The 26,171-nt window shown below is 51.0% G+C and overlaps 2 protein-coding genes across 2 annotated transcripts in view; one reads left to right on the top strand and one right to left on the bottom strand.

Annotated features, from left to right (window-relative positions):
* Positions 1-3,851: 3,851 nt before the first annotated feature.
* Positions 3,852-26,171, top strand: part of LOC127009806 (uncharacterized) — a 161,584-nt gene continuing 139,264 nt past the window's right edge. Inside the window, exon 1 of the mRNA XM_050883168.1 lies at positions 3,852-5,251. Within this exon, the coding sequence (XP_050739125.1) occupies positions 3,958-5,199 (1,242 nt within the window). The 5' untranslated portion in view covers positions 3,852-3,957 and the 3' untranslated portion in view covers positions 5,200-5,251. The remainder of the gene's footprint in view (positions 5,252-26,171) is intronic.
* The window catches only part of LOC127010188 (uncharacterized), a 39,113-nt gene continuing 35,809 nt past the window's right edge, over positions 22,868-26,171 (bottom strand). The window contains exons 8-9 of the mRNA XM_050884064.1: positions 25,841-25,959; positions 22,868-22,952 (exon numbers count right to left, since the gene is read on the bottom strand). Of these exons, the coding sequence (XP_050740021.1) occupies positions 22,868-22,952; positions 25,841-25,959 (204 nt within the window). The remainder of the gene's footprint in view (positions 22,953-25,840; positions 25,960-26,171) is intronic.

The following is a 26,171-nucleotide window of genomic DNA, read 5'->3' as shown; positions in this document are numbered from 1 at the left end:
ATAGTGAAGTGGTAGTGGGTACATCGGAGATATCACCACATCCTGTGCAAGTCCACTGTATGTCGATCTTTGACTGCACGGCTTGTCTGTATTCCTCCTGGGAAATGCCAGTGTGGCAGGTCCAATGCTGCCACTGTTCACACACATCACACTGGAGGGCTTGCTGCTTAGGTCGAACTTCCCTTCGGCAGGTGATGCATGGGTAAGGAACAACCCTACAAGCAATACAAGAACACAACTTAAAAAATGCAAAGTAATGGAAGGAGATAAAAACACACGACCAAAAGTTGCCAATCACTTGATGTTGCCGAAAGCGAAAGATATATGATACCTGTCCATGTGCAGCTTCCTCGTGATCATCCTTGATACCGTAATTATGTCAAACGAGTAGTAGCTCTGTAGCGTCCAGTATGGTAACTTCAGTAAGCAAGTGTTAATTTCTAATTTCGTTAAAATCTTCCCTCACAATAATACTATAAAGTTAATGAAATGCCAGAATTTAGGTGATTTGAGAGCTGGAATAGGGAGAGACATCAGTGTGTACACCCTCTTTAGCCAGCTTGGAGAGTGAGACTGAGACAGACAATAATCATAAGGGTCTGAACCCACTACAAGGTATAGGAAACCTGAATCATGAACCTGAACCGTATTGATTTGAACAAAGTATTGACTGATGAATAGTTTCATTTTTGCGCCTGAGTGAGACGTACACACAGTATACTGTTTCTGATTCACGAATTAGAAACATATGTTATACGTCATATTTTAAACATACGTTATATGTCATATTTTATTATGATAGTATTTTGTTAGGTGATTATAATATTATGTTATGTGGACGATTCGACAGAAAATTCGGGCGTTTGACGGGACGTGATTTTGGGCGGATCGACGATGTCGTCGAATTGCACCGCCGTCGAATCGTCCTGTTACCGTCAGGCAGCTCACCTGGGCCACTCACCTGCCAGGGTGCAAGGGTGTCAGGCAGCTCACCTGGGCCACTCACCTGCCAGGGTGCAAGGGTGTCAGGCAGCTCGGTATTATTCTAGTGTTTGCCCATACTCACCCCTCGCAACCAAAATTGGCTAGGGGGCCATTGAGACTTCGGGGAATGTGGTGGTAAACATGAAATGGGTCGCAAATGCATAGTTTTTGAGTTATGAGGGGTTGAAAAATACCCTAGATGTAGGGAAATTCCTTACAATTACTTAGATGTAGGGAAATTTCATACATTCCGGGTTTTTTTTACAACATCAGCAACATTAGCCATCAGCCCACGCATGTGAGACCAGGTCCACCACGCGTGGTTATTATTTTTCTAGAACACGCACCTTTACCTAATACTATTACCGATGGTACGCTTAGTTAGCCATCAGCCCACGCATGTGAGACCAGGTCCACCACGCGTGGTTATTTTTTTTTTAGAACACGCACCTTTACCTAATACTACTACCGATGGTACGCTTGGTTAGTGATGGTACGCTTAGTTAGCCATTAGTCCACGCACGTGAGACCAGGTCCACCACGTGTGGTTATTTATTTTTTTTAGAACACGCGGGGTTAGATACACGGGAGCTTAGGGTCAAAGGAGCTGCCTCGTACAGGCCTACCGGCCTCTTGCAGACTCCTACGTTCTTATGTGCGCATTATACATTCAGTGGAGAGAGAGAGAGAGAGAGAGAGAGAGTATCCATATCACCGAGATTTCCAATCAGGCATCATTAACAATAATAAAGGTAAGTTTGCAGCTGTTATTGGATAAGACGAAACACAGACCCTTAAAAACACTCCAAAGAAGAAAAAAAATCATTAAAAATTTGTACATTCGGTGTATAACGCGCAGGGCTAAACTTTCAGGCATTTTTTATGTGAAAAAGGTGAGCGTTATGCATTCAGTGGAGAGAGAGAGAGAGAGAGAGAGAGAGAGAGAGAGAGAGAGAGACAGAGAGAATATCCATATCACCGAGATTTCCAATCAGGCACTCAGTCTCAGCCTCACTCGTCTGAGAAAGAAATGAGGGACAGCATGAGCGCCTGGCTAGTATTGGTACCGGTACCGGTACCGTACTGTATAGCTGGTACCGTTACTACCGGTACTGGTACCGTTACCTGCCCACCCCTATTGTTGAGTAGCGTGGCAGCGTGGGTACTGTATTGTTGTTCAGGTGGTGCGCGGGAAGAACTGAGCTCAGCTGCAGGTGCAGCGCGCGTGTGAGTCCAGTTGCGTGAGACAACTGGTGGCCACTCCATAAAATATCGCGTATAAGTGGAAAAAACGTGTAAATTAAACATTTATTTGGATTTTGGACCCCGCGTTGTTTAATTCTTACGTCAATACATATTGATCAGGCTTCTGTGACACACACTATATCCAAATCATTTTCTATTATATTCTCCACCTCTACTAATTTAGATTTACTAATCCCTTGTATATTAATCAGCTGTATATTGTATTTACTAATTATGTTTTCTCATTTTGATTAAATGTGCCATTTGTGTTTTCCTCTTTTCCCTATTCAAGCTGCACACTGCTTTCCTCTCATGAGTTTGCCGTCCCTGATGTGCCATTTGTGTTTTCCTCTTTTCCCTATTCAAGCTGCACACTGCTTTCCTCTCATGAGTTTGCCGTACCTGATGTGCCATTTGTGTTTTCCTCTTCCCTATTCAAGCTGCACACTGCTTTCCTGTCATGAGTTTGCCGTCCCTGATGTGCCATTTGTGTTTTCCTCTTTTCCCTATTCAAGCTGCACACTGCTTTCCTCTCATGAGTTTGCCGTCCCTGATGTGCCATTTGTGTTTTCCTCTTTTCCCTATTCAAGCTGCACACTGCTTTCCTCCCATGAGTTTGCTGTCCCTGATGTGCCATTTGTGTTTTCCTCTTTTCCCTATTCAAGCTGCACACTGCTTTCCTCTCATGAGTTTGCCGTCCCTGATGTGCCATTTGTGTTTTGCCCTGTTCCCTATTCAAGCTGCACACTGCTTTCCTCTCATGAGTTTGCCGTCCCTGATGTGCCATTTGTGTTTTCCTCTTTTCCCTATTCAAGCTGCACACTGCTTTCCTCTCATGAGTTTGCCGTCCCTGAGGTGCCATTTGTTTTCCTCCTTTCTTTCTGAGTCATGTCCTTCACCACTGCTACTTTCTTGGTCCATTCTTTTCTTGTGTGTTTGAGATTTCTTGCATTCTTTAACACTTTCCATTTCACGTCCTCATCTTCCATCACCAGCAGGGTCGGCCTGTTGGCGGCCCTGTCTCTCTGCCCAGCCTGATCACCTGTTTAATTAATGGTTTCTTCCACCTTCATTTCCTCAAATGCCTCACAACACTTTCTCTCATCCACTTCTTTATTTGCTTGATCTGTTTCTCCCTCACTTTCTTCCAAATTGTATATTGTTAAATTATTCCTCCTTTTTCTTTCTCTAGTCTGTCAGGCCATCAAGCCCCTCAACACCACCACCACCACCACCACCACCAGCATCATGGAGGCTGCAGGGAGGGGCAGCAGGATGGCAGGACAGAGACAGGTGATGAAGAACATGAACACTGGCGGCAGCCCTGAGGAGTGTCCAGTGTGCCTGACAGGCTATGATGGCACCGTGCAGCGGCCGCGCAACCTGCCCTGTGGCCACACTGTCTGCACGCTGTGCATAGACCAGCTGGAGGAGCAGGGCCGTGTTGCCTGCCCAGAGTGCCGCGTCAGCCACGCCGTGCCCGAGGGAGAACAGTTCCCTGTCAACTATTCTGTTGAGGCCTTCATAAGAATGTTGAGAGACGCTGAGGAAGCAGCAGCAGCAACAGCCTTGCCGCCACCCAGTGCCGGGGAAGGAGCAGCAGCAGCAGCAGCAGCCTCGCCGCCACCCAGTGCCGGGGAAGCAGCAGCCTCGCCGCCACCCAGTGCCGGGGAAGGAGCACCATCAGGGGCGGCTGGCAAGAAGGAGGCGGCGGGTCTCTCCAAGAAAATGCGTTCCTTCCTGCAGGAACAGGAGGCCACAGTTGTGGCCGCCATCACCGCCTGCCGGGAGGCTCAGTCGCAGCTGGACCAGTACCAGACGACCCTGGCAGGCTGGGGCAAGCAGCAGCAGCAGCTGGAGGACAGGCTCCTGGGACTGGTGGACCAGAGCAGGAGTGCCAGGGAGCTCCTGCAGCAGGAAGAGTCCCGTGTGGCGGCCAAGGAGGAGGAGCTGAAGAAGGAGGAGCAGGGGCTGCAGGCCATGCTGGAGACGTTGCGCACCCTTGCAACAGAACAAGAAGTGGGCGCGGCGGTGACTGAAATGGTTCGTTGTACTGGCGAGGCAGAGCAGGCGGTGGAGGAGTGCCGAGAAGGTTTTCCTGATGCCAGCACCGTCACCACCGCCAGGAAGGTGAGAGAGGCATCTAGTGCAGCCCTAGAGGCTGGCCAGGCTGTCCAGGCAGCTCTGGAAACACTTGCTACAGAGGAGCCCAGGCCCCAGGCAGACCCAGACTCCACTGTCATGGACAGACTGCACCTCATCTGTACATGGAGCTTGACGGCCGAGGACCTCCGCAGCCTGACGCAGCCCGCCAGGCGCCTGCTGGAGGCTGGCCGGGTGTTTGCTGTCCACCAGGCGGAAGGTCAGCGCCGACACGCAAGAATAAGCCTTGAAGCCGGCCAGCTGTGCCTCCACGCCCTGAAGGACCATCCCCCGCCACTGGGCGCGGCAACCCTGCAGGTGAGCGAGGTTGTGCCGCCCTCCCCCCCCTGCACGGTGTTCCTGGACCTGTCCTGGCCGGGCAGCGCGCCGCGGCGGGTACAAATCCGTCTGAGCCCCGACACCCCTCGGGGCAGACAGTTCTTACTGTTGTGCACGGGGCAGCGCGGCCCCTCCTACGTTAACACCAGGTTGTGTGGAGTAGAGAGCAAGGCGGAGGTGGGAGAGTATGTGGAGGGCGGGGACTATGAGAGTAATGATGGGGAAGGGTCATCCGTCCTGCTGCCTGGCCTTGATGAGGGTGAGTACCGAGAGTCAGGCCGGGCGGGGGATGTGTGTGGGCTGGTGTGGACTGACTGTACCCGGGGTGAGTGTGGTAACTTTGGCATCTTCACCAGAGACTGTAAGGATGGTGATGAGTCGTCTCATGTCTTCGGTGAGGTGGTGGACGGACTGCACGTGGTGGCCGAGGCAGCCCAACACAGGGACATTAAGGAGGTGACTGTGGCGGACTGTGGCGTGGTGTTGTGAGGGTAATGGCCACCACCACCACCACCACCACCACCACAGCAAGGTTATGGAGGTGACTGTGGTGGTTCTTTATTTTTTGTAACGTCCAGGGTGATGATTTGTGCATTACATAAACACTTGATAATATAATCTCTTATTTCTTGCTGCATTCCTGTAACATCCAGGGTGATATTTTGTGCATTACATAAACACTTGATAATATAATCTCTTATTTCTTGCTGCATTCCTGTAACATCCAGGGTGATATTTTGTGCATTACATAAACACTTGATAATATAATCTCTTATTTCTTGCTGCATTCCTGTAACATCCAGGGTGATGATTTGTGCATTACATAAACACTTGATAATATAATCTCTTATTTCTTGCTGCATTCCTGTAACATCCAGGGTGATATTTTGTGCATTACATAAACACTTGATAATATAATCTCTTATTTCTTGCTGCATTCCTGTAACATCCAGGGTGATGATTTGTGCATTACATAAACACTTGATATATAATGTTTATTTCTTGCTGCATTTTGTAACATCCGTATTATGTGCATTACATGAACACTTGATATAATCTCTTATTTTTTGCTGCATTCTTGTAACATCCGGGGCGATATTTTGTGTGATGTTTTGTGCATTACATAAATACTGGATGTAATGTGATAGTTTCTTGGGGCATCCTTGTAACATGTTTTGTGCATTACATAAATACTGGATGTAATGTGATAGTTTCTTGGGGCATCCTTGTAACATGTTTTGTGCATTACATAAATACTGGATGTAATGTGATATTTTCTAGAGGCATCATTGTAACATGTTTGTGCATTACATAAATACTGGATGTAATGTGATAGTTTCTTGGGGCATCAACATGTTTGTGCATTACTGCAGCGTTTCTTGGCACCTCACGGTCAACACCTGGTCACCTGCTGCGGCCAACCCCTGCACCACTGCACTGCTGTTTGTTTGTTCCCGTCATTTCCGTGGTTCTTGTGCTTTGTCTTCACACTGTGTGAGTTCTAAGCAATGTTCTTGTGATGTAATACACTCCAGACTAGACTCTAGACCCCCCAAAATCTGCCAAAATTATGGGCCTGGTGTGTGTGTGTGTGTGTGTGTGTGTGTGTGTGTGTGTGTGTGTGTGTGTGTGTGTGTGTGTGTGTGTGTGTGCAACACTGATTCCTCTCCCCTCCCCCAGGATGTCCCCGGCCTCCCTTGGTTCCCCTGGGCTGGGTGTACGTGTGTCCCGGGACCCTGAAGACTGGGACTCCAAGCGCTACGCCTGATGGGGTGTGCCACCCCGCCATCACCCTGGACCCCGCCACGGGGTGCCTTACCATGGGGGCCACCACGCAGGAGGGGAGGTGAGGCGGGGGGAAGGGGGGTTGAGGCAAGAGGAAAGGAAAGGGACATGTAGGAGGAAAAGGAAGGATAGATAGGAGGGAAAGGACGAAGGAGATTGGAGAGAAGGAAAGGGAAGGGAGAGACAGGAGGGAAAGGAAGAAGGAGATTGGAGAGAAGGAAAGGGAAGGGAAGGGAGAGACAGGAGGGAAAGGAAGAAGTAGATTGGAGAGAAGGAAAGGGACGGGAGAGACAGGAGGGAAAGGAAGAAGTAGATTGGAGAGAAGGAAAGGGAAGGAAGGGGAGACAGGAGGGAAAGGAAGAAGTAGATTGGAGAGAAGGAAAGAAGGGAAGGGAGAGACAGGAGGAAAGGAAGGAAAGGGATAGACAGGGAGGGAGGTAAGGAGGGGAGGGGAGGGGAGGAAGAAAGGAGAGTGTCAAGTAATACGTAGTGAGTCTGCCTGGCTTGGGAACATAGGAGGGAGAGTGACGCTTTAAATCTTTCCCAGGTATGAGCATAAGGGAGGTTAAGGAAGGCGGTGATGGGGGAGGGAGAAGGGAAGGGAGATAGTAAAGTGGCTAGGGAGTGGCACACAGAGGAGGGAGAGAGAGTGAACCTTTCAAACTTTCCCGGGCATGAATATAAGGGAGGAGATGATGGTGGAGAGAGAAGGGAAGGAACATTGTAGAGCAACAGTGAATATGCTGAGGCAGGGAATGGCACACAGAGGAGGGGGAGAGTGACCCTTTGTCCTTGTTACAGGTGTGAGTTTTTTACAGTAAAGGAAGGAAGTGACGAGGCGCAGGGCCAGGCCGGGGTGGTGGCCGGTGGAGGTGCGGGCCGTGAGTGCCAGGGTGCCACGCTGGAGGCGCCAGGTGGTGAGGGGGAGGGGGAGGAGAGGGGGAGAGGGAGTGAAGGGAAAGATGCAAAAGGTTGGTGAGAATATGTGAAAAGGCAGTGGCTGAAAAGGAAGAGGAAAGGAGAATGAATAAGGAAGAGGATAGGAAAGGAGAGGGAAGAAGGGAAGGGAGGGAGAAGGAGGCAAAGAGTAAGAAAGGCAAAAGAAAGAAGAGGAAGCAGATGAGGTGAAGGAAGAGTGATTAAGAAAGAGTGAGGGAGGAAGGGAAGCGTTTATGGAGATAGAGGGAACATAGAAGAGGAAATCCTTTAATTAAGGGGAAGGGAGAGGGAAGGAAATATATAAGAACAGAGGGAGGTGGAGGAGGAGGGAGACAAGCTACAAGAGTAATGTGAGGAAAGGGAGTGTGAAAAGAAATTATAGGAGAGTTGTTTGGGGGAAGAGAGAGAGGAGGAGGAGAATGCTTAAAGAAAAGATGAAGGAAACAATGAACAAGGAATGGATGCACAGGAAGATGATTTAGAGGAGAAGAGAGAGGAAAGTAGAGGTGGCTTAGGAGCTGAAAATGTACAGCAGAAGCAAGGAAGAGAAAACACCAAGCAGGAGAGAGAGAGAGAGATAGGAAAAGAAGGAGTAAAGGAAGGATGGAAGGAAATAGCCAATGGGATGTCTAAGGAGAAGGAAATTACAAAGAAAAGGGTAAAAGGAGAGAAAACAAGAGAAAAAAATGAAAAAACAAAGTAAGAATAAGGGAAGAGAAGGAAGAGTGTGATTTGAGAGTGGAAGAAAAGAACAAAGACCAGGAAAAAAAAAGAAAAGTAAACAAAAAAATAGACACTAGAATAATACACATCAATTATTTATTTATTTATTTATCTATTTATTTTTATTTATTTATTTATTTATCTATTTATTTGTATTTATTTATTTATTTATCTATTTTTTTTTATTTATTTATTTATTTATTTATTTATTTATTTTTATTTTTGTGTGTGTGTGTGTCAAGCAGTCAGCAATTCCTTCCGTCAGGGCAGCGAGTCGGTGCTGAGCCGCCTGGTGGAGGCCGCGGGTGTGTGGGTGACGGGGGGCGCTGGGTGTGTGTGTGTGTGTGTGTGTGTGTGTGTCCAAGATCTCCTCCTTCCCTCATCATCATCGGTGCTGAGCCTCCTGGTGGAGGCCCAGGTCGCTGTCTCCAAGATCTCCTCCTCCCCCTCATCATCATGGTCATCTTCTCCTCCTACATGTCACTGTCTCCAAGATCTCCTCCTCCCCCTCATCATCATGGTCATCATCACCTCCACCAGGTCACTGTCTCCAAGATCTCCTCCTCCCCCTCATCATCATGGTCATCATCACCTCCACCAGGTCACTGTCTCCAAGATCTCCTCCTCCCCCTCATCATCATGGTCATCATCACCTCCACCAGGTCACTGTCTCCAAGATCTCCTCCTCCCCCCTGTCATCATGGTCATCATCACCTCCACCAGGTCACTGTCTCCAAGATCTCCTCCTCCCCTCATCATCAGGGTCATCATCACCTCCACCAGGTCACTGTCTCCAAGATCTCCTCCTCCCCTCATCATCATGGTCATCATCACCTCCACCAGGTCACTGTCTCCAAGATCTCCTCCTCCCCTCATCATCATGGTCATCATCACCTCCACCAGGTCACTGTCTCCAAGATCTCCTCCTCCCCTCATCATCATGGTCATCATCACCTCCACCAGGTCACTGTCTCCAAGATCTCCTCCTCCCCTCATCATCATGGTCATCATCACCTCCACCAGGTCACTGTCTCCAAGATCTCCTCCTCCCCTCATCATCATGGTCATCATCACCTCCACCAGGTCACTGTCTCCAAGATCTCCTCCTCCCCTCATCATCATGGTCATCATCACCTCCACCAGGTCACTGTCTCCAAGATCTCCTCCTCCCCTCATCATCATGGTCATCATCACCTCCACCAGGTCACTGTCTCCAAGATCTCCTCCTCCCACTCATCATCATGGTCATCATCACCTCCACCAGGTCACTGTCTCAAAGATCTCCTCCTCATTCATCGAAAAGGTAAGAATGTTTTGGTTTATTTTTCTTTCTATTTTTCTTTTTTGTGTGTGTAGAATGTTTGTATAGATTTGTGTTTATTCTCAAGAGCGCAATGTTCCATCTCTCTTCAGTTTTCATTGCATTATTATCGCACATTTTTGTTATTCTTGTGTTGTTTATTTAGTTATACATCTTTGTAGTTGGCATTTTGTGTGTTTGCTATTGTTATCCTCCTCCTTTTCCTCATCTTTTATTCACTGCAAACAATATAGAATCAAAGATGTGTAAATTTAATCAACTCCTCCATATCTTTTTTTCTCTAAAGCACAATTTTTACAAACCATTTATCCATTTTCCTTCTTTTCACCATGGAATAAAACACACAATCCCTAACTTCTTCTTTTTCTTCCCTCCTCCCTATTTATTCACCATCAACACACTGTCACACCCCAACTAACACCTCTGCTTCTCCTCCCCCCATTAGCTGAGTGTGGCTGCGGGGGTCGCAGGGACGGAGGTGGGGCGTGTCCTGAGGCGGCAGCTGGATGTGCAGGCGGGTGTGTGCTGCGGCGGGCTCAGCTAACACTTTGTCTTGGTGGCGCAAACACCTCGTCCATCGTGGGGTCAAGAGCTCAGACTCCGCCCGGCCTGAAGCTGTGGGGCAGCGGCGGCGGCGGAGGAGGGGGAGGAAGAAGAGGAGCAGAAGAAGAAATAACACAAACACACACACACACACACACACACACACACACACAGGCACATATGAAATCACCAAATTTTTTTTGTTAATTTTTATTAGTAACAAAAAATATATATATATATATATATATATATATATATATATATATATATATATATATATATATATATATATATATATATATATATATATATATATATTATATATATATATATATATATATTATATATATACCCACCTCACCACAGCCAATATATATATATATATATATATATATATATATATATATATATATATATATATATATATATATATATATATATATTGTAACGAAAGGAGTAAGGGGTGGCGCCCCTTGGGGCCTGCTTTCGCCACAACTAAGGGATCGGGGCCTTGCAGAGAACGGGAAGGGCTGAGGGAAACACGTTTTCTGGTAGCTGGTTTATTGGCTCCCCCACAATAGCGACACGCCTAGACACACTCGTCGAGTCCCCGCCTTCTCAGCACCTTGCAGCTCCGTCAGGGGTGCTGAGTACCGTCCCCATCCGCTCGTGGGGCTCGCTGTGCTGGCGTCCTTTCGTTCCTCAGGGCGCTCAGCGTAATCCAATGGGCCCCTGGGAACCGCAGAGCCGTGCGTGAAGAGGTCAGCTATGGGGTGTGGCCAGCTCAGAGGCGCTGGGTGGACTGATTCTGAGGCAGCCAGGCGGTGGAGAAGTCAGCTTGGCCCTGGTTCGCCGAGGCCTACGTGGCGGGTCGGTGAGGAGGGTGAATCATGGCGGTCCGTCCCCGTGAACCACCATTCGGGTGCGGGTTCGCTCGTGTCTGTGTAACACTGCCCCCTCCTGCGAAAGAAGTGGCGCCCTCGCCACGCTTGTATTAAACAAGCAAAGACATATTTACACAGTGCTACCACACAATAGTCTTACATTCACGGCTAATCCTCCTCCTCAAGGAGAAAGTCGTTGAATCTCCGAGGCCTCCTCCTCTGTCTCTGGGGCCGCGGCGCAGACCCCCCTCCGACAGGTGGGTTCTTGTCTATCGAGACCTCATCCGCCTCGGGTGCCACGTCGCCGTCGTCCGAAGATGGCGACACGTCCTCCCTCTCAGCATCGTAGTCCGCTCCCGGTGTGTGGTCCGGTAGGCTCATGATGTCATCTCCATGTTCGGACAGGGTGTCGTTCGCCTCCTGCTCCGGACCCCAGGTGTACCGCCCTGGGCCGTGGTAGCGCCACAATCGGTCCACGTGCACCACCTTTGGCCGGCCGCGTGTCCCGCGGCGAATCCGGTAAGTCACCTCAGATACCCGTTCGACAACGATGTAGGGGCCCTCCCAAGGACTCTGTAGCTTGGGCGAGAGGCCCTTCTTCCTCCTTGGGTTGTGGAGCCACACCTGATCACCCTCTGCGTGACCAGTGACTCTGGAACCGCGGTCGTAGTGGCGTCTCATTGCCTCAGCGGCAAAGTGCAGGTTCTCCCGCACTTGGTGGTGGGTCTCTGCCAAGCGTTCTTGTAAGGCCGTGGCGTATGTTGTTCTTACTGTAGGTAATTCCTCATCCGGCGGACGACCAGTGACGAGGTCCACAGGGAGGCGGATTTCCTCCCAGCATGAGGCGGGCAGGCGTAGGAGGTGGCCTCGTGCTCTGCGGAGCGATAGGCCATCAGCAGCAGCGGCAACTTCCTGTCCCACTCAGTCTGGCCATCCTTGCAGAACGTTGCAAGCTCCTGAGCAAGGGTGCGGTTGAACCGTTCTACCATCCCGTCCGACTGCGGCCGCAAAGGTGTAGTCCTGGTCTTCCTTGAGCCAAGAAGCTTGCAGCACTCTAGAAATACTCCTGCCTCAAACTCGCGGCCCTGGTCGGAATGGAGCTCTCCGAACGCCAATCTCGAGAAGAACTGCTCGACCAGCACTTCGGCGAAGGTGGTGGCTTCGTGGTTGGGCTGGGCGTAGGCTTCAGGCCACTTCGTGAAGTAGTCCATGGCAACACAGATAAAACGGTTGCCTGCAGCTGTGGTCGGGAGTGGCCCTTCGATGTCGACGGCAACTCGCTCCATGGGGGCTCCCACTTGGCACAGCTGCAGAGAGGCCCTTCTCTTATGTCCGGGACCCTTCTTTGCGCTGCAGGTGTCGCAAGCCCGGCACCACTCCTCAACGTCCTGGCGTAACCCTGCCCAGTAAAACCGCTGCCGCAGTCTGCCGAGCGTTTTCTTCATCCCAAAGTGTCTACTGGTGATGTTGTCGTGGGCTTCCCGCATCAGCCTCCTCCGCATGACCTTCGGAACAACAGTCTGCCAAAACCGTGTTCGCCCGTCTGGCATCAACCATCGCTTAAGCATTACTCCTCCGCCCAGAGCGAGGGTGTCCCACTGTTCCCATTAGTGCTTCGCGGGGGGGCTCACTAGTCACTACTGCTACCTTCTCCCGTGGTGGTCTGGCCGCGCCTGACTCAAGCATCCTCACGATGTGCCCAAGGTCCGGGTCTGCACGCTGGGCCTCCTGCCACCCGTCTTTATCTGTTGGATAGGTCCACGGACACCACTGTCCGTCGATATTCCACTGGCTCCTTACAGCTACAGTGACGGCAGTCTGGTTCGCACGGCCGCCGGCTGAGGCTGTCAGCGTCGTTGTGTGCCTTACCCGAACGGTGCACCACGTGGTAGTTGTGGTGCTCCAACTTTCCGAGCCAACGCGCAAGCTGGCCCTCCGGGTTCCTCAGTGTTCTCAGCCACCGTAGGGCTGCGTGGTCCGTCCTCACGGTGAATGAAGCACCATAGAGGTAAGGGTAAAAGTGGTCCAGGCTCCTAACCACAGCCAGCAGCTCCTTCCTTGTGACGCAGTAATTGCGCTCAGGCGGGCTAAACTTCTGGCTGTAGTACGCCACCACCTGCTCTTGTCCCTCCTTCTCCTGGGAGAGCACAGCAACGATCCCCTCAGCGCTAGCGTCGCAGTCCAACAGGTAATGGGGGCGAGGATCTGGGTACGGCAGCACAGGGGCGCCTGTCAGGGCCTCCTTTAGTCGTTCGAAGGCTGTTTGACACTCCGGGTCCAAGCGGAACACCGCCCCTTCTCGCGTTAGCTGGTGCAGGGGAGTGCCAATGGTAGCGAAGCCCTGCACAAAGCGCCTGTAGTAGGTGCAAACTCCGCACTCCCTTCACTGTCCTTGGCACCGGCCACTTCTTCACAGCGGCTACCTTCTGAGGGTCCGGCCTGACTCCATCCTGGCAGACAATGTGCCCCAGAAACGGTACCTCCCGCAGGAAAAGCAGGCACTTCTTGGGGCTGAGCTTCAGGTTAGCCGCCCTGAACCGCAGGAACACTGCTTCCAGCCGCTCCAACTCTTCCTCGAACGTGGTCCCGTACACAATCACATCGTCCAAATAGATTAGGGCGGTCTTCCACTGGAGCCCATCAAGCACCCTTTCCATCAGTCGCTCGAAGGTTGCAGGGGCGTTGCACAGGCCGAATGGCATCACCTTAAACTGCCACAGTCCCTGCCCGGTGGAGAACGCCGTCTTAGCCTTGTCTTCCTCGGCTACCTCTATCTGGTGGTATCCTGACTTCAGGTCCAGGGTAGAGAACCACCTGGCTCCGACCAGCGCGTCCAGGGTGTCGTCAATCCGAGGCAGGGGGTAGGAGTCCTTGACTGTGACATCGTTAAGTACACGGTAGTACACACATCTTCTCGTACCGTCCTTCTTCCTCACCAGAGCTTCCGCCGACGATCACGGGCTGCTTGACCGCTCCAATACTCCCTGTACGATGGGTTTCCCTACCGCCGTCTCAATTTCCGCGCGACGGGCAGGGCGATTCTCCATGGGGTGCTTGATCGGGCGACTGTTAACGGTGTCGATGCGATGCTTGGCCAGGTCGGACCGTCCCAAGTCTCTGTAGCCTGTCGAGAATACGTCAGCATAAGAGATGAGCAGGTTCCTCAGCTGGTTTGCTTGCCTCTGTCCCAGACATTTAGAGCTCCTCCCCAGCAGCTCCTGGAGGTGCTCGGGCACGCCACCGCCAGCAGCCCTCGCCACTGACCTGTCGTCCGCAGTTTCCCGCACCCGTTCAACATCCTCGCACGTTCACAGTGCTGTGCCTGCCAGGGTATGATGCTCACCATCCGAGAGATTAGCAACCAGCACCGTAAACTCGTCCTTATCTCCCTGAACCCAGGTTTTGCCGACCACCAGACCGCCCTGCAGTTGTTCGGCGGGCGGCGGCTCCACTAGGCCGTCTCGCCGCCATCCTCCGGCTCAGTCTGCATCTTACGCGTCTCCGACCTCGGGGACGATACTGCTCTGGCCACGACCACCTGGGCGGGCTACTCGACTCGAGCAGGGGCACCACGACGTTCCTGATCCGCATGGTCATGTCTCCAAAGTCGACTCGTGCCCGGCTTTTTGAGGTAGTCCACGCCCAAAAGACAAGTCATCAATATCCGCCACGCACGCAGGCAGCCGCTCGACCTATTTTCCGACGGTGATATGGGCCTCCAATGGTCCTCGCAGCTCGGCACAGTGGCCGGTAACGCCACACAGGCGCTGTACCGCCACTGGAGGATTCAGTTCCGCCATCACGTCCGTCCGGACGAATGTTCGCTCCACCCGTGTCCACCGTGATTCGACAAGGTACCCTGTTCACGGTTCCCTCGACCTGCACGCTGTGGGAGGCAGTGGTACGGCATCTTAAGAGAGAGTGGGGCCTGGATGGGGATGGCTGGCGCCGGCCCCTGCCGCCCAACCATCCTCCATTTTCCGACGACGCTGAATCATCATCATGTCCAGCCCGTGGGCTAGAGCTGGTAGGTTGTGTCGGCTGGCTACACCCTGGCAGACACCCTGGCCCGCACCAGTGCTCTGTCGCCACTAGAAGACGAGCGGTTGGCAGTGGGGCAGTTCCCCCACTTGTGCCCTACCCGACGGCAATCCCAGCACCCCCCGGGAAGCTTCCGTGACGGCCCTGTCCCCTCGAGACCTCACATGGCCCCTCTGAGCTCGGAATTCCTTCCTCGCTTGGTCGACCTTGGGTTTCACGGTGCTTGACTGGACGAATGACTCGAACTCCAGGGATCGAGCTAACGCTTCCTGAAGGTCGCCAACGTGAGCTTGTTTCACGTATACCTGCAGCTGTTGGTCGTTCAGTGCATCCACAAACTGGTCTCGTAACAAAATTGAGAGGAGGTCCTCTGTGGCCTCCGGATAGGCCTTCCTGTCCAAGTTCTTCAAGTCCTGGGCTAGCTGCTGCAGCGTCTCCTCCCGGGCACGGATCCAGGCCCGGAACCAGGCCCGTAACACCTCCGCTTGGTGTTGGTGGCCGTACCGTTGCTCCAGCACCGCCACGATGCTGGAGTACGAAGAGCGCTGGGCAGGTGTAAGCTGGCTCAGGACCTCCACGGCGGGACCCTTCAGGCTCAATGCGAGCTGCACAGCCTTCTCCCATGGGCTCCAGATTTGAGCCTCTACCATTAGCTCGAACTGAGCGAGGTAAGTCTCCAGAGAGACTCGCCCGTCGAAATCCTGGGGCTTGCGGCGACCTGCCGTCTCCCGGCGGGGAACCACGGAGGGAGACATGGGAGGAGAGCGTGGAAGAGTGGCGGGATGGGTACGGGACGGATCTAGGGCACATCCCGGGGCGTCCCTGCGACTAATCGTCCCACTAGCCTCTCCTTGACAGCGTGGCGTCCGCCGGTCCGCCTCTCCATCGTCACGGTCATCAGCATGAGGAGAGTTGCTTCCCTCGGGTGGTGCCTTGTCTCCATTGTCAGGCACCCCCGCCTTCCCCCCACCGTCTATCCGTTCCTCCAACGCGGCTACCGCACCACTGAAGCCCGCAACCACAGTGTCTAGCTGGCTCGTCACCTGATCTCGGAGGTCCTTTTCTATCTTAACCACCTCCTTCATCACTTCGCTCTTCACTTTCCGACAGCTGTCCTCGGCGAACTGTCTGGCCTCCTCCCTGAGGTCGCCCAAGCCACTTAGAAACGCGTCCTTAAACTCACTAATGGCTTGGGCCTGAACCTGTTGGCCCTCGGAGAGAGCTTGTCTCGTTTGAGCCTCTAACTGCCGAGCTTGACCTTGGAACTGCTGGTTCAACACCTCCACCAAGTCCGCTAGCGTCGGCGTGCCTCCCGCTGCTGCCGGGGTAGTCATCTTGCCAAGTTTTCCACTGCGCAGTCAAGGTAGCCTTTCCCACAACCTCGCCGTCTCTCCAAAGGCCACGAATCCCACTCCTGACACCAGTGTAACGAAGGGAAGGGCTGAGGGAAACACGTTTTCTGGTAGCTGGTTTATTGGCTCCCCACAATAGCGACACGCCTAGACACACTCGTCGAGTCCCCGCCTCAGCACCTTGCAGTCCAGGGGCGCTGAGTACCGCCCCATCCGCTCGTGGGGCTCGCTGCTGGCGTCCTGCCTCAGGGCGCTCAGCGTAATCCAATGGGCCCTGGGAACCGCAGAGCCGCAAGTGAAGAGGTCAGCCACGCGGTGTGGCCAGCTCAGAGGCGCTGGGTGGACTGATTCTGAGGCAGCCAGGCGGTGGAGAAGTCAGCTTGGCCCTGGTTCGCCGAGGCCTCACGTGGCGGGTCGGTGAGGAGGTGAATCATGGCGTCCGTCCCGTGAACCACCATTCGGCGGGTTGCGTGTTCATGTAACACTATATATATATATATATATATATATATATATATATATATATATATATATATATATATATATATATATATATATATATATATATATATATATATATATATATATATATATATATATATATATATATATATATATATATATATATATATATATATATATATATACCCACCTCACCACAGCCACAGGACCCACTGGATTCAACCCCACTGGATCTTGACATACCCCACATAGCCCCCAGCCACACAAGGACCTCTGCCCCCCCACCCCTCCTTCCCCAGCCACATATATGACCTTCCTCAGTGCTGGTGTGTCTGTTTTTTGTTAATAATAAAAAATAATTGTTTAGTTTGTGTCTAACTTCCCCTATTTAAATAAAAAGAAGTTTACCTAGAAGTGATGAGGAGAGAGAGAGAGAGAGAGAGAGAGAGAGAGAGAGAGAGAGAGAGAGAGAGAGAGAGAGAGAGAGAGAGAGAAGGAAAAGAAGGAGAGAGAGGGAGAAAATGACAAATAAAAATTAGTTTGTGTCTAACTTCCCCTATTTAAATAAAAAGAAGTTTACCTAGAAGTGATGAGGGGAGAGAGAGAGAGAGAGAGAGAGAGAAGGAAAAGAAGGAGAGAGAGGGAGAAAATGACAAATAAAAATTAAGAATGAAGAGAGACAGAGGAGAATGAGATAACAGGGGAGAGAGAGAGAGAGATTATGAACAGAGGAGGAGAAAGTATGATAAAGAAGAGAAAATGTAATGATGAGAGGAAGAGGGAGAAAGTAAGATAAAGAAGGGAAATAATAGAGAAAAATAGATGGATTGAGAGAGAGAGAGAAAAGCAATTGTATCAACACCCACCTACTCAACACATTGTGGAGAAGAGGAGGAGGAGAAGAAATATCGCATCAGTAAGAAAGACAGAAGTTAAGAATATGAGTGTGTGTGTTCCTTCCTTCTGTCCTTCCTTTTCCTTCCTTCCTCCCGTTCCCAGACTGTCAACAATAGACCTGGCTGGACCTTGACGAGTGGACTGTCCCGTGGTAGACTGGACTCCCTCTCTGGGCTACTCCTGGTGGACTGTGAACCTTGATGATCTGAGTCCTGTAAGTTGAGGTGTGTCCCTTCCTTCCTTCTTCCTTCCTTCCTTCCTTCCTTCCCTCCTTCCTTCCTTTCTTCCTTCCCTCCTTCCTTCCTTCCCTCCTTCCTTCCTTCCTTCCTTCCTTCCTTCCTTCCTTCCTTCCTTCCTTCCTTCCTTCCCTCCTTCCTTCCTTCCTTCCTTCTTCCCTCCTTCCTTCCTTCCTTCCTTCCTTCCTTCTTCCCTCCTTCCTTCCTTCCCTCCTTCCTTCCTTCCTTCCTTCCCTCCTTCCTTCCTTCCTTCCTTCCTTCCTTCCTTAAATAACAAGAAACTAACACTTGCAACCGTATACAGGCTTCCGAAACAACAGGCAGCCGATGACACTGCCCTCTACGAAGAGATTCACTCTCTAACACAAAGCAAGGAAGCAATTATAATTGGGGACTTTAATTGCCCTAACATTGACTGGGGACTGATGACTGGAGATCAAGAGGGTAACAGGCTTTTAGAAATGGTGGAGGATTCGTTCCTCACTCAAGTTGTAACTCAACCAACAAGAGAAAACAATCTGCTGGATCTGGTATTAGTAAGCGACCCCGACCTCATTCGCGACTGTACAGTTGGTGAGAAACTTAATGGGTGCGATCACCACTTAATCCGTTTTAATATCAACATATGTCACAAACTCGTAGATAATCCATCAGTGATACTAGATTACAAAAAAGGAAATTTCAACTTAGCCCGCAGCGCTGCTTCCCTTACGACCTGGGACCAACTTGGCATCACCGACAATACAATCGACAACGTGGAACGTCTTCAAAGATAAGCTGTTGCAAGTAGAGAAGGCTACAGTGCCTACGAAATCCAGGCGAGTAAATAAATGTAGATCCACCGTGGATGACCAGAGAAATAAAAAGGGCAGTAAACCTAAAAAAGGAATTATAATTTGATGAAATAGAATGCTACGTCAAGCCAGCACACAGTACCACAACAGCCTCAGAGCTTGTCGCAGCCTTATTCGAGTAGCAAACGCAACTATGAAAAGCAAATAGCCAAATCAAAACTAACTCCAAGAAATTCTTCACGCATATAAGATCGAAAAGAAAGTAAAATCCAATATTGGTCCCCTGACAGACGAGACTGGATCTGTAACCCAGGACAGTAAACAGATGGCCAGAATCCTCAACAGTAACTTCGCATCCAGATTCACAGTCGAGGACATCGAAACCATTCCCGAGAGCCCTGCCCCGCCGAAAGTGAGATCACGCCGCTGGAAATTGACTCAATATGCGACCAAGAAGTAAAAAGTACTTGGACAAACTCGACGAACAAGTCAACGGACCCGACAGTTTGTCCCCGCGGTTATTAAAAGAGCTTAAACAACAAATTCTTCAACCACTCACTACCATATTCAACCGGTCAGTTCAACTAAACAAGGTCCCGGAAGACTGGAAGATGGCGAACGTAATAATCGATTTTCAAAAAGGAGACAAAAGCGTTGCATTAAACTACAGGCCCATAAGTTTGACATCAGTGGCAGGAAAAATACTAAAAGATTATTAGAGATAAACTTGTTAAGTTTCTAGAAAACAATAATATAATCGCCGACACCCAGCATGGCTTCAGAAACAAGCGCCCTGCCTAACGAATTTATTAGACTTCTTCCAAGGTATATATAAGAACTGGGATGCCCACATCCCCAGTGATGTTATATACCTGGACTTTCAGAAAGCCTTCGACAAGGTACCGCACGAAGCGACTCCTTAAGAAACTGCACTCGGCGGGCATCGGAGCCAATCTGATCGCGTGGATAAGAGATTGGCTCACCGACAGAAAACAACGAGTACTACTCAACGGACAGCCTTCCGATTGGCTACCAGTCACTAGTGGAGTGCCTCAAGGGTCAGTGCTGGGACCCATCCTCTTTATCATATATATCAATGACCTAGAATCAGGACTGAAATCCACAATATCGAAATTTGCAGATGACACCAAGGTGGGTGGAGATGCCCTCACAAAGACCGACTCAAATCATTCAGAAAGAACTCAATCTCATTATCGAATGGTCGGAAAACTGGCAAATGTCTTTTAATGTTGACAAATGCAAAGTCATGCACATTGGGTCCCAAAATAGTAACCACACATACATCATGAATGGGAGACCTCTGCAAGCGATGCAGGAGGAAAAGGATCTTGGAGTCACTATCAGCAGTGACCTGAAACACGCGAATCACTGTAAAAAAGCATACAACAAGGCCAACATTATGCGTTCATAGCGAGGAACTTCGAGTGTAAAACACCAGACGTGATGCTATCCTTGTATAATTCCATGGTAAGACCGCACCTCGAGTATGCAGTGCAGTTCTGGTCTCCCAATTACAGAAAGGACATTGCTTTACTGGAAAGGATTCAACGACGCGCCACAAAGATGATTCCAACCTTCAGGGCTCAACCATACGAGGAACGACTCAAGCGACTCAATCTCTTTACATTGGAGAAAAGACGCCTACGAGGGGATATGATTCAAGTCTTCAAGTATCTAAAAAAGTTCAATAACGTCGATTACTCCAAATTCTTTGAACTGCAAACCAACTCAAGAACTAGAAATAACGGTTTACCCATTCAGTCGAGTCGATGTAACACAGACATTGGAAGGAGTTTCTTTTCAAACCGAGTCATCCGCCACTGGAACAATCTTCCCTCAGAAGTAGTAAATGCGAACACCATCAACTCCTTCAAATATAGAATCGACCGTCATTTCGCCAAGGCCAGGAGTAAACTGAATAACGAGGGGCTTCCATCTGCTCCTCAATATCGAGGTGCTTTCATCTGCTCACCAAGCCCAAAGTGGCGGTCGAGCAGATTAAATCAACCAAGCGGGCGACCTCGTAATGAGCCAATAGGCTTTCTGTTGCCTGCATTTCCATGTTTCCATGTTTCCATGTTTCCCTCCTTCCTTCCTTCCCTCCTTCCTTCCTTCCTTCCTTCCTTCCTTCCTTCTTCCCTCCTTCCTTCTTTCCTTCCTTCCTTCCTTCCTTCTTCCCTCCTTCCTTCCTTCCTTCCTTCCTTCCTTCCTTCCTTCCTTCCTTCCTTCCTTCCTTCCTTCTTCCCTCCTTCCGTCCCCTCCCAGGATCTGCCGACAAGGGACTCGTTAGCAACATGTTCTATACTGTACAATACTGCAGCCATTAACGTCTATAAAATCAATAAACATGCCATTGAAGTACAAAAATGTGTATAATTTCAACATTGATCTCTAAGATGTAGGTGAAGTTTGAAGTGCTGGGGATGGTGTGGACATGTGTGGAGGGGGGAGAGATGCTGGGTATATCAGGATGCTGGAGATGGTGTGGACATGTGTGGAGGGGGGAGATGCTGGGTATATCAGGATGCTGGAGATGGTGTGGACATGTGTGGAGGGGAGAGATGCTGGGTATATCAGGATGCTGGAGATGGTGTGGAGGGGGGAGAGATGCTGGGTATATCAGGATGCTGGAGATGGTGTGGACAGGTGAGGAGGGGAGGGACATGCTGGCTAAATCAGTATGCTGGAGACGGTGTGGACATGTGGAGGGGGGAGAGATGCTGGCTATATCAGGATGCTGGAGATGGTGTGGAGGGGGGAGAGATGCTGGGTATATCAGGATGCTGGAGATGGTGTGGACATGTGTGGAGGGGAGAGATGCTGGGTATATCAGGATGCTGGAGATGGTGTGGACATGTGGAGGGGGAGAGATGGGTATATCAGGATGCTGGAGATGGTGTGGACATGTGTGGAGGGGGAGATGCTGGATATATCAGGATGCTGGAGATGGTGTGGACATGTGTGGTGTGGGGAGAGATGCTGGGTATATCAGGATGCTGGAGATGGTGTGGACATGTGTGGAGGGGAGAGATGCTGGGTATATCAGGATGCTGGAGATGGTGTGGACATGTGTGGAGGGGAGAGATGCTGGGTATATCAGGATGCTGGAGATGGTGTGGACATGTGTGGAGGGGGGAGAGATGCTGGGTATATCAGGATGCTGGAGATGGTGTGGACATGTGTGGAGGGGGAGATGCTGGGTATATCAGGATGCTGGAGATGGTGTGGACATGTGTGGAGGGGGCGAGTTGCTGGGTATATTAGGATGCTGGAGATGGTGTGGACATGTGTGGAGGGAGAGATGCTGGGTATATCAGGTTGCTGGAGTTGGTGTGGACTTGTGTGGAGGGGAGAGATGCTGGGTATATCAGGATGCTGGAGATGGTGTGGAGGGGAGAGATGCTGGGTATATCAGGATGCTGGAGATGGTGTGGAGGGGGGAGATGCTGGGTATATCAGGATGCTGGAGATGGTGTGGACATGTGTGGAGGGGGGAGAGATGCTGGCTATATCAGGATGCTGGAGATGGTGTGGACATGTGTGGAAGGGAGAGAGGCTGGGTATATCAGGATGCTGGAGATGGTGTGGACATGTGTGGAGGGGGAGAGATGCTGGGTATATCAGGATGCTGGAGATGGTGTGGACCTGTGTGGAGGGGGTATAGATTCTGGCAAAATCAGGAAGCTGGAGAAGGAGTGGACATGTGTGGAAGGAGAGATGCTGGGTATATCAGGATGCTGGAGATGGTGTGGACATGTTGTGTGGCGGAGAGATGCTGGCTATATCAGGATGCTGGAGATGGTGTGGACACATATGGAGGGGGGAGAGATGCTGGGTATATCAGGATGCTGGAGATGGTGTGGACATGTGTGGAGGGGAGAGATGCTGGGTATATCAGGATGCTGGAGATGGTGTGGAGGGGGGAGAGATGCTGGGTATATCAGGATGCTGGAGATGGTGTGGACATGTGTGGAGGGGAGAGATGCTGGGTATATCAGGATGCTGGAGATGGTGTGGACATGTGTGGAGGGGGGAGAGATGCTGGTTATATCAGGATGCTGGAGATGGTGTGGACATGTGTGGAGGGGGAGAGATGCTGGGTATATAAGGATGCAGGAGATGGTGTGGACATGTGTGGAGGGGAGAGATGCTGGGTATATCAGGAGGCTGGAGATGGTGTGGACACATATGGAGGGGCGGGAGCTGCTGGGTAGATCAGGATGCTGGAGATGGTGTGGCCAGGTCTGGAGGGGCGGGAGATGCTGGGTATATCAGGATGCTGGAGATGGTGTGGACATGTGTGGAGGAGGGAGAGATGCTGGCTATATCAGGATGCTGGAGATGGTGTGGACATGTGTGGAGGGGGAAGAGATGCTGGCTATATCAGGATGCTGGAGATGGTGTGGACATGTGTGGCGGGGGAGAGATGCTGGGTATATCAGGATGCTGGAGATGGTGTGGACATGTGTGGAGGGGGAGAGATGCTGGGTATATCAGGATGCTGGAGATGGTGTGGAGGGGGGAGAGATGCTGAGTATATCAGGATGCTGGAGATGGTGTGGAGGGGGGAGAGATGCAGGGTATATCAGGATGCTGGAGATGGTGTGGAGATGTGTGGAGGGGAGAGATGCTGGCTATATCAGGATGCTGGAGATGGTGTGGAGGGGGGAGAGATGCAGGGTATATCAGGATGCTGGAGATGGTGTGGTGGGGGTAGAGATGGTGGGTATATCAGGTTTCTGGAGATTGTGTGGACATGTGTGGAGGGGGAGAGATGCTGGGTATATCAGGATGCTGGAGATGGTGTGGACATGTGTGGAGGGGAGAGATGCTGGGTATATCAGGATGCTGGAGATGGTGTGGACATGTGTGGAGGGGAGAGATGCTGGGTATATCAGGATGCTGGAGATGGTGTGGACATGTGTGGAGGGGAGAGATGCTGGCTATATCAGGATGCTGGAGATGGTGTGGAGATGTGTGGAGGGGTGAGGTGCTGGGTCTATCAGCATGCTGGAGATGGTGTGGACATGTGTGGAGGGAGGGAGATGCTGGGTATATCAGGATGCTGGAGATGGTGTGGACATGTGTGGAGGGAGAGATGCTGGCTATATCAGGATGCTGGAGATGCTGTGGACATGTGTGGAGGGAGGAGATGCTGGGTATATCAGGATGCTGGAGATGGTGTGGACATGTGTGGAGGGGGGAGATGCTGGGTATATCAGGATGCTGGAGATGGTGTGGACATGTGTGGAGGGGAGAGATGCTGGGTATATCAGGATGCTGGAGATGGTGTGGAGGGGGGAGAGATGCTGGGTATATCAGGATGCTGGAGATGGTGTGGACATGTGTGGAGGGGTGAGAGAATCAGGGTATATCAGGATGCTGGAGATGGTGTGGAGCGGGGAGAGATGCAGGCTATATCAGGATGCTGGAGATGGTGTGGACATGTGTGGAGGGGAGTGAGATGCTGGGTATATCAGGATGCTGGAGATGGTGTGGACATGTGTGGAGGGGGGAGATGCTGGGTATATCAGGATGCTGGAGATGGTGTGGACATGTGTGGAGGGGCGAGATGCTGGGTATATCAGGATGCTGGAGATGGTGTGGACATGTGTGGAGGGGAGAGATGCTGGGTATATCAGGATGCTGGAGATGGTGTGGACATGTGTGGAGGGGCGTGAGATGCTGGGTATATCAGGATGCTGGAGATGGTGTGGACATGTGTGGAGGGGAGAGATGCTGGGTATATCAGGATGCTGGAGATGGTGTGGACATGTGTGGAGGGGGGAGAGATGCTGGCTATATCAGGATGCTGGAGATGGTGTGGACATGTGTGGAGGGGAGGGAGATGCTGGGTATATCAGGATGCTGGAGATGGTGTGGACATGTGTGGAGGGGGGAGAGATGCTGGGTATATCAGGATGCTGGAGATGGTGTGGACATGTGTGGAGGGGGGAGAGATGCTGGGTATATCAGGATGCTGGAGATGGTGTGGAGGGGGGAGAGATGCTGGGTATATCAGGATGCTGGAGATGGTGTGGACATGTGTGGAGGGGGGAGAGATGCTGGGTATATCAGGATGCTGGAGATGGTGTGGAGGGGGGAGAGATGCTGGCTATATCAGGATGCTGGAGATGGTGTGGACATGTGTGGAGGGGGGAGATGCTGGGTATATCAGGATGCTGGAGATGGTGTGGACATGTGTGGAGGGGGAGAGATGCTGGGTATATCAGGATGCTGGAGATGGTGTGGACATGTGTGGAGGGGGAGAGATGCTGGGTATATCAGGATGCTGGAGATGGTGTGGACATGTGTGGAGGGGGGAGAGATGCTGGGTATATCAGGATGCTGGAGATGGTGTGGACATGTGTGGAGGGGGGAGAGATGCTGGGTATATCAGGATGCTGGAGATGGTGTGGACATGTGTGGAGGGGAGAGATGCTGGGTATATCAGGACAAGGATCGTCACCAGGCTGAGACTCACCCTGCACTGCCTCCAGACTCCTGTTCTGTACACGTTCTGCCAGGGTGCTGTCCAGTGTCTGTCAGTTCACGGCTTGCCAATTGTGCCGCACCCCATGGCTCCTTGTCCTCTGGGGTGAGTGGCTGCCTCTGGTGACGCGCCCACGGTCCCTGTAAGAAGAACAGCCGTCAAGAAAACATCCTGGCTTTGTTTTTACAGTCAAGGCATGGTGGCCAGCCCCCTTCCCTGCCAAATCATTCCTCCCTCCCCTCCTCCTCCAAAGCTTCTTCCAGGTGTCATAATGTACTTTGGCAGTGAAGTTATGGGTTGAACAGAGGAAGTTTAAGCAGTGAAGTTCTGGGCTGAATAAACAAACTTTAATTCAGGATAAAACTTGTTTCTTGAGTAAGATGAAAGGGCATGAAATGATGCAGAGCCAAACACAGTCCCTTGATGAGCTAACATAGAAATGAAAAACAAAAGACAGCAGGAGAAGAAAAGTGGAAAAAAACAGGGGGACAAAACCCAGAAAGTGGCCACGGAGTCAAGTTTGGAATTAGATGGTTCAGTATCTTTTCCAGCATACATAATACATACATAATAACAAAAAATACATGGCTACAAACCAGAGTGTTGTGCTTCTGAAACGATTTCCTGTCCCTGAACCACTTCTGGCACTCCTCGCAGAACGCTTTGTCGGCCCAGGCAGGCATGTCCTTGGGGTCGGTGATGTGTGCGCCCTGGTGGTTCAGGAGCTGCGCCGACTGCTTGGACCCCTTGCCACAGGTCTGAGGGAGCGGTGAAGGTGTTGGATGGGATCAGAACTTATATAAAAGGATAGAATTAAGTTAGGAGCCTGAGAGGTATTGGTTGAGGGGAAGGGGAGTTGAGTTGGGGAAAAGAGGCTAAAGATGACATATTTTGGCTAAGTAAATACACAGGAATACTTACAGAAGGGGAGAGAACGTAAGAAGAAGTGAGGAGGCCGAGAGAGGTATTG

This window comes from Eriocheir sinensis, chromosome 42 (assembly GCF_024679095.1).
Source record: "Eriocheir sinensis breed Jianghai 21 chromosome 42, ASM2467909v1, whole genome shotgun sequence".
NCBI classification, from domain to species: domain Eukaryota; kingdom Metazoa; phylum Arthropoda; class Malacostraca; order Decapoda; family Varunidae; genus Eriocheir; species Eriocheir sinensis.
This window is presented reverse-complemented; position numbering and strand designations above follow the sequence as displayed.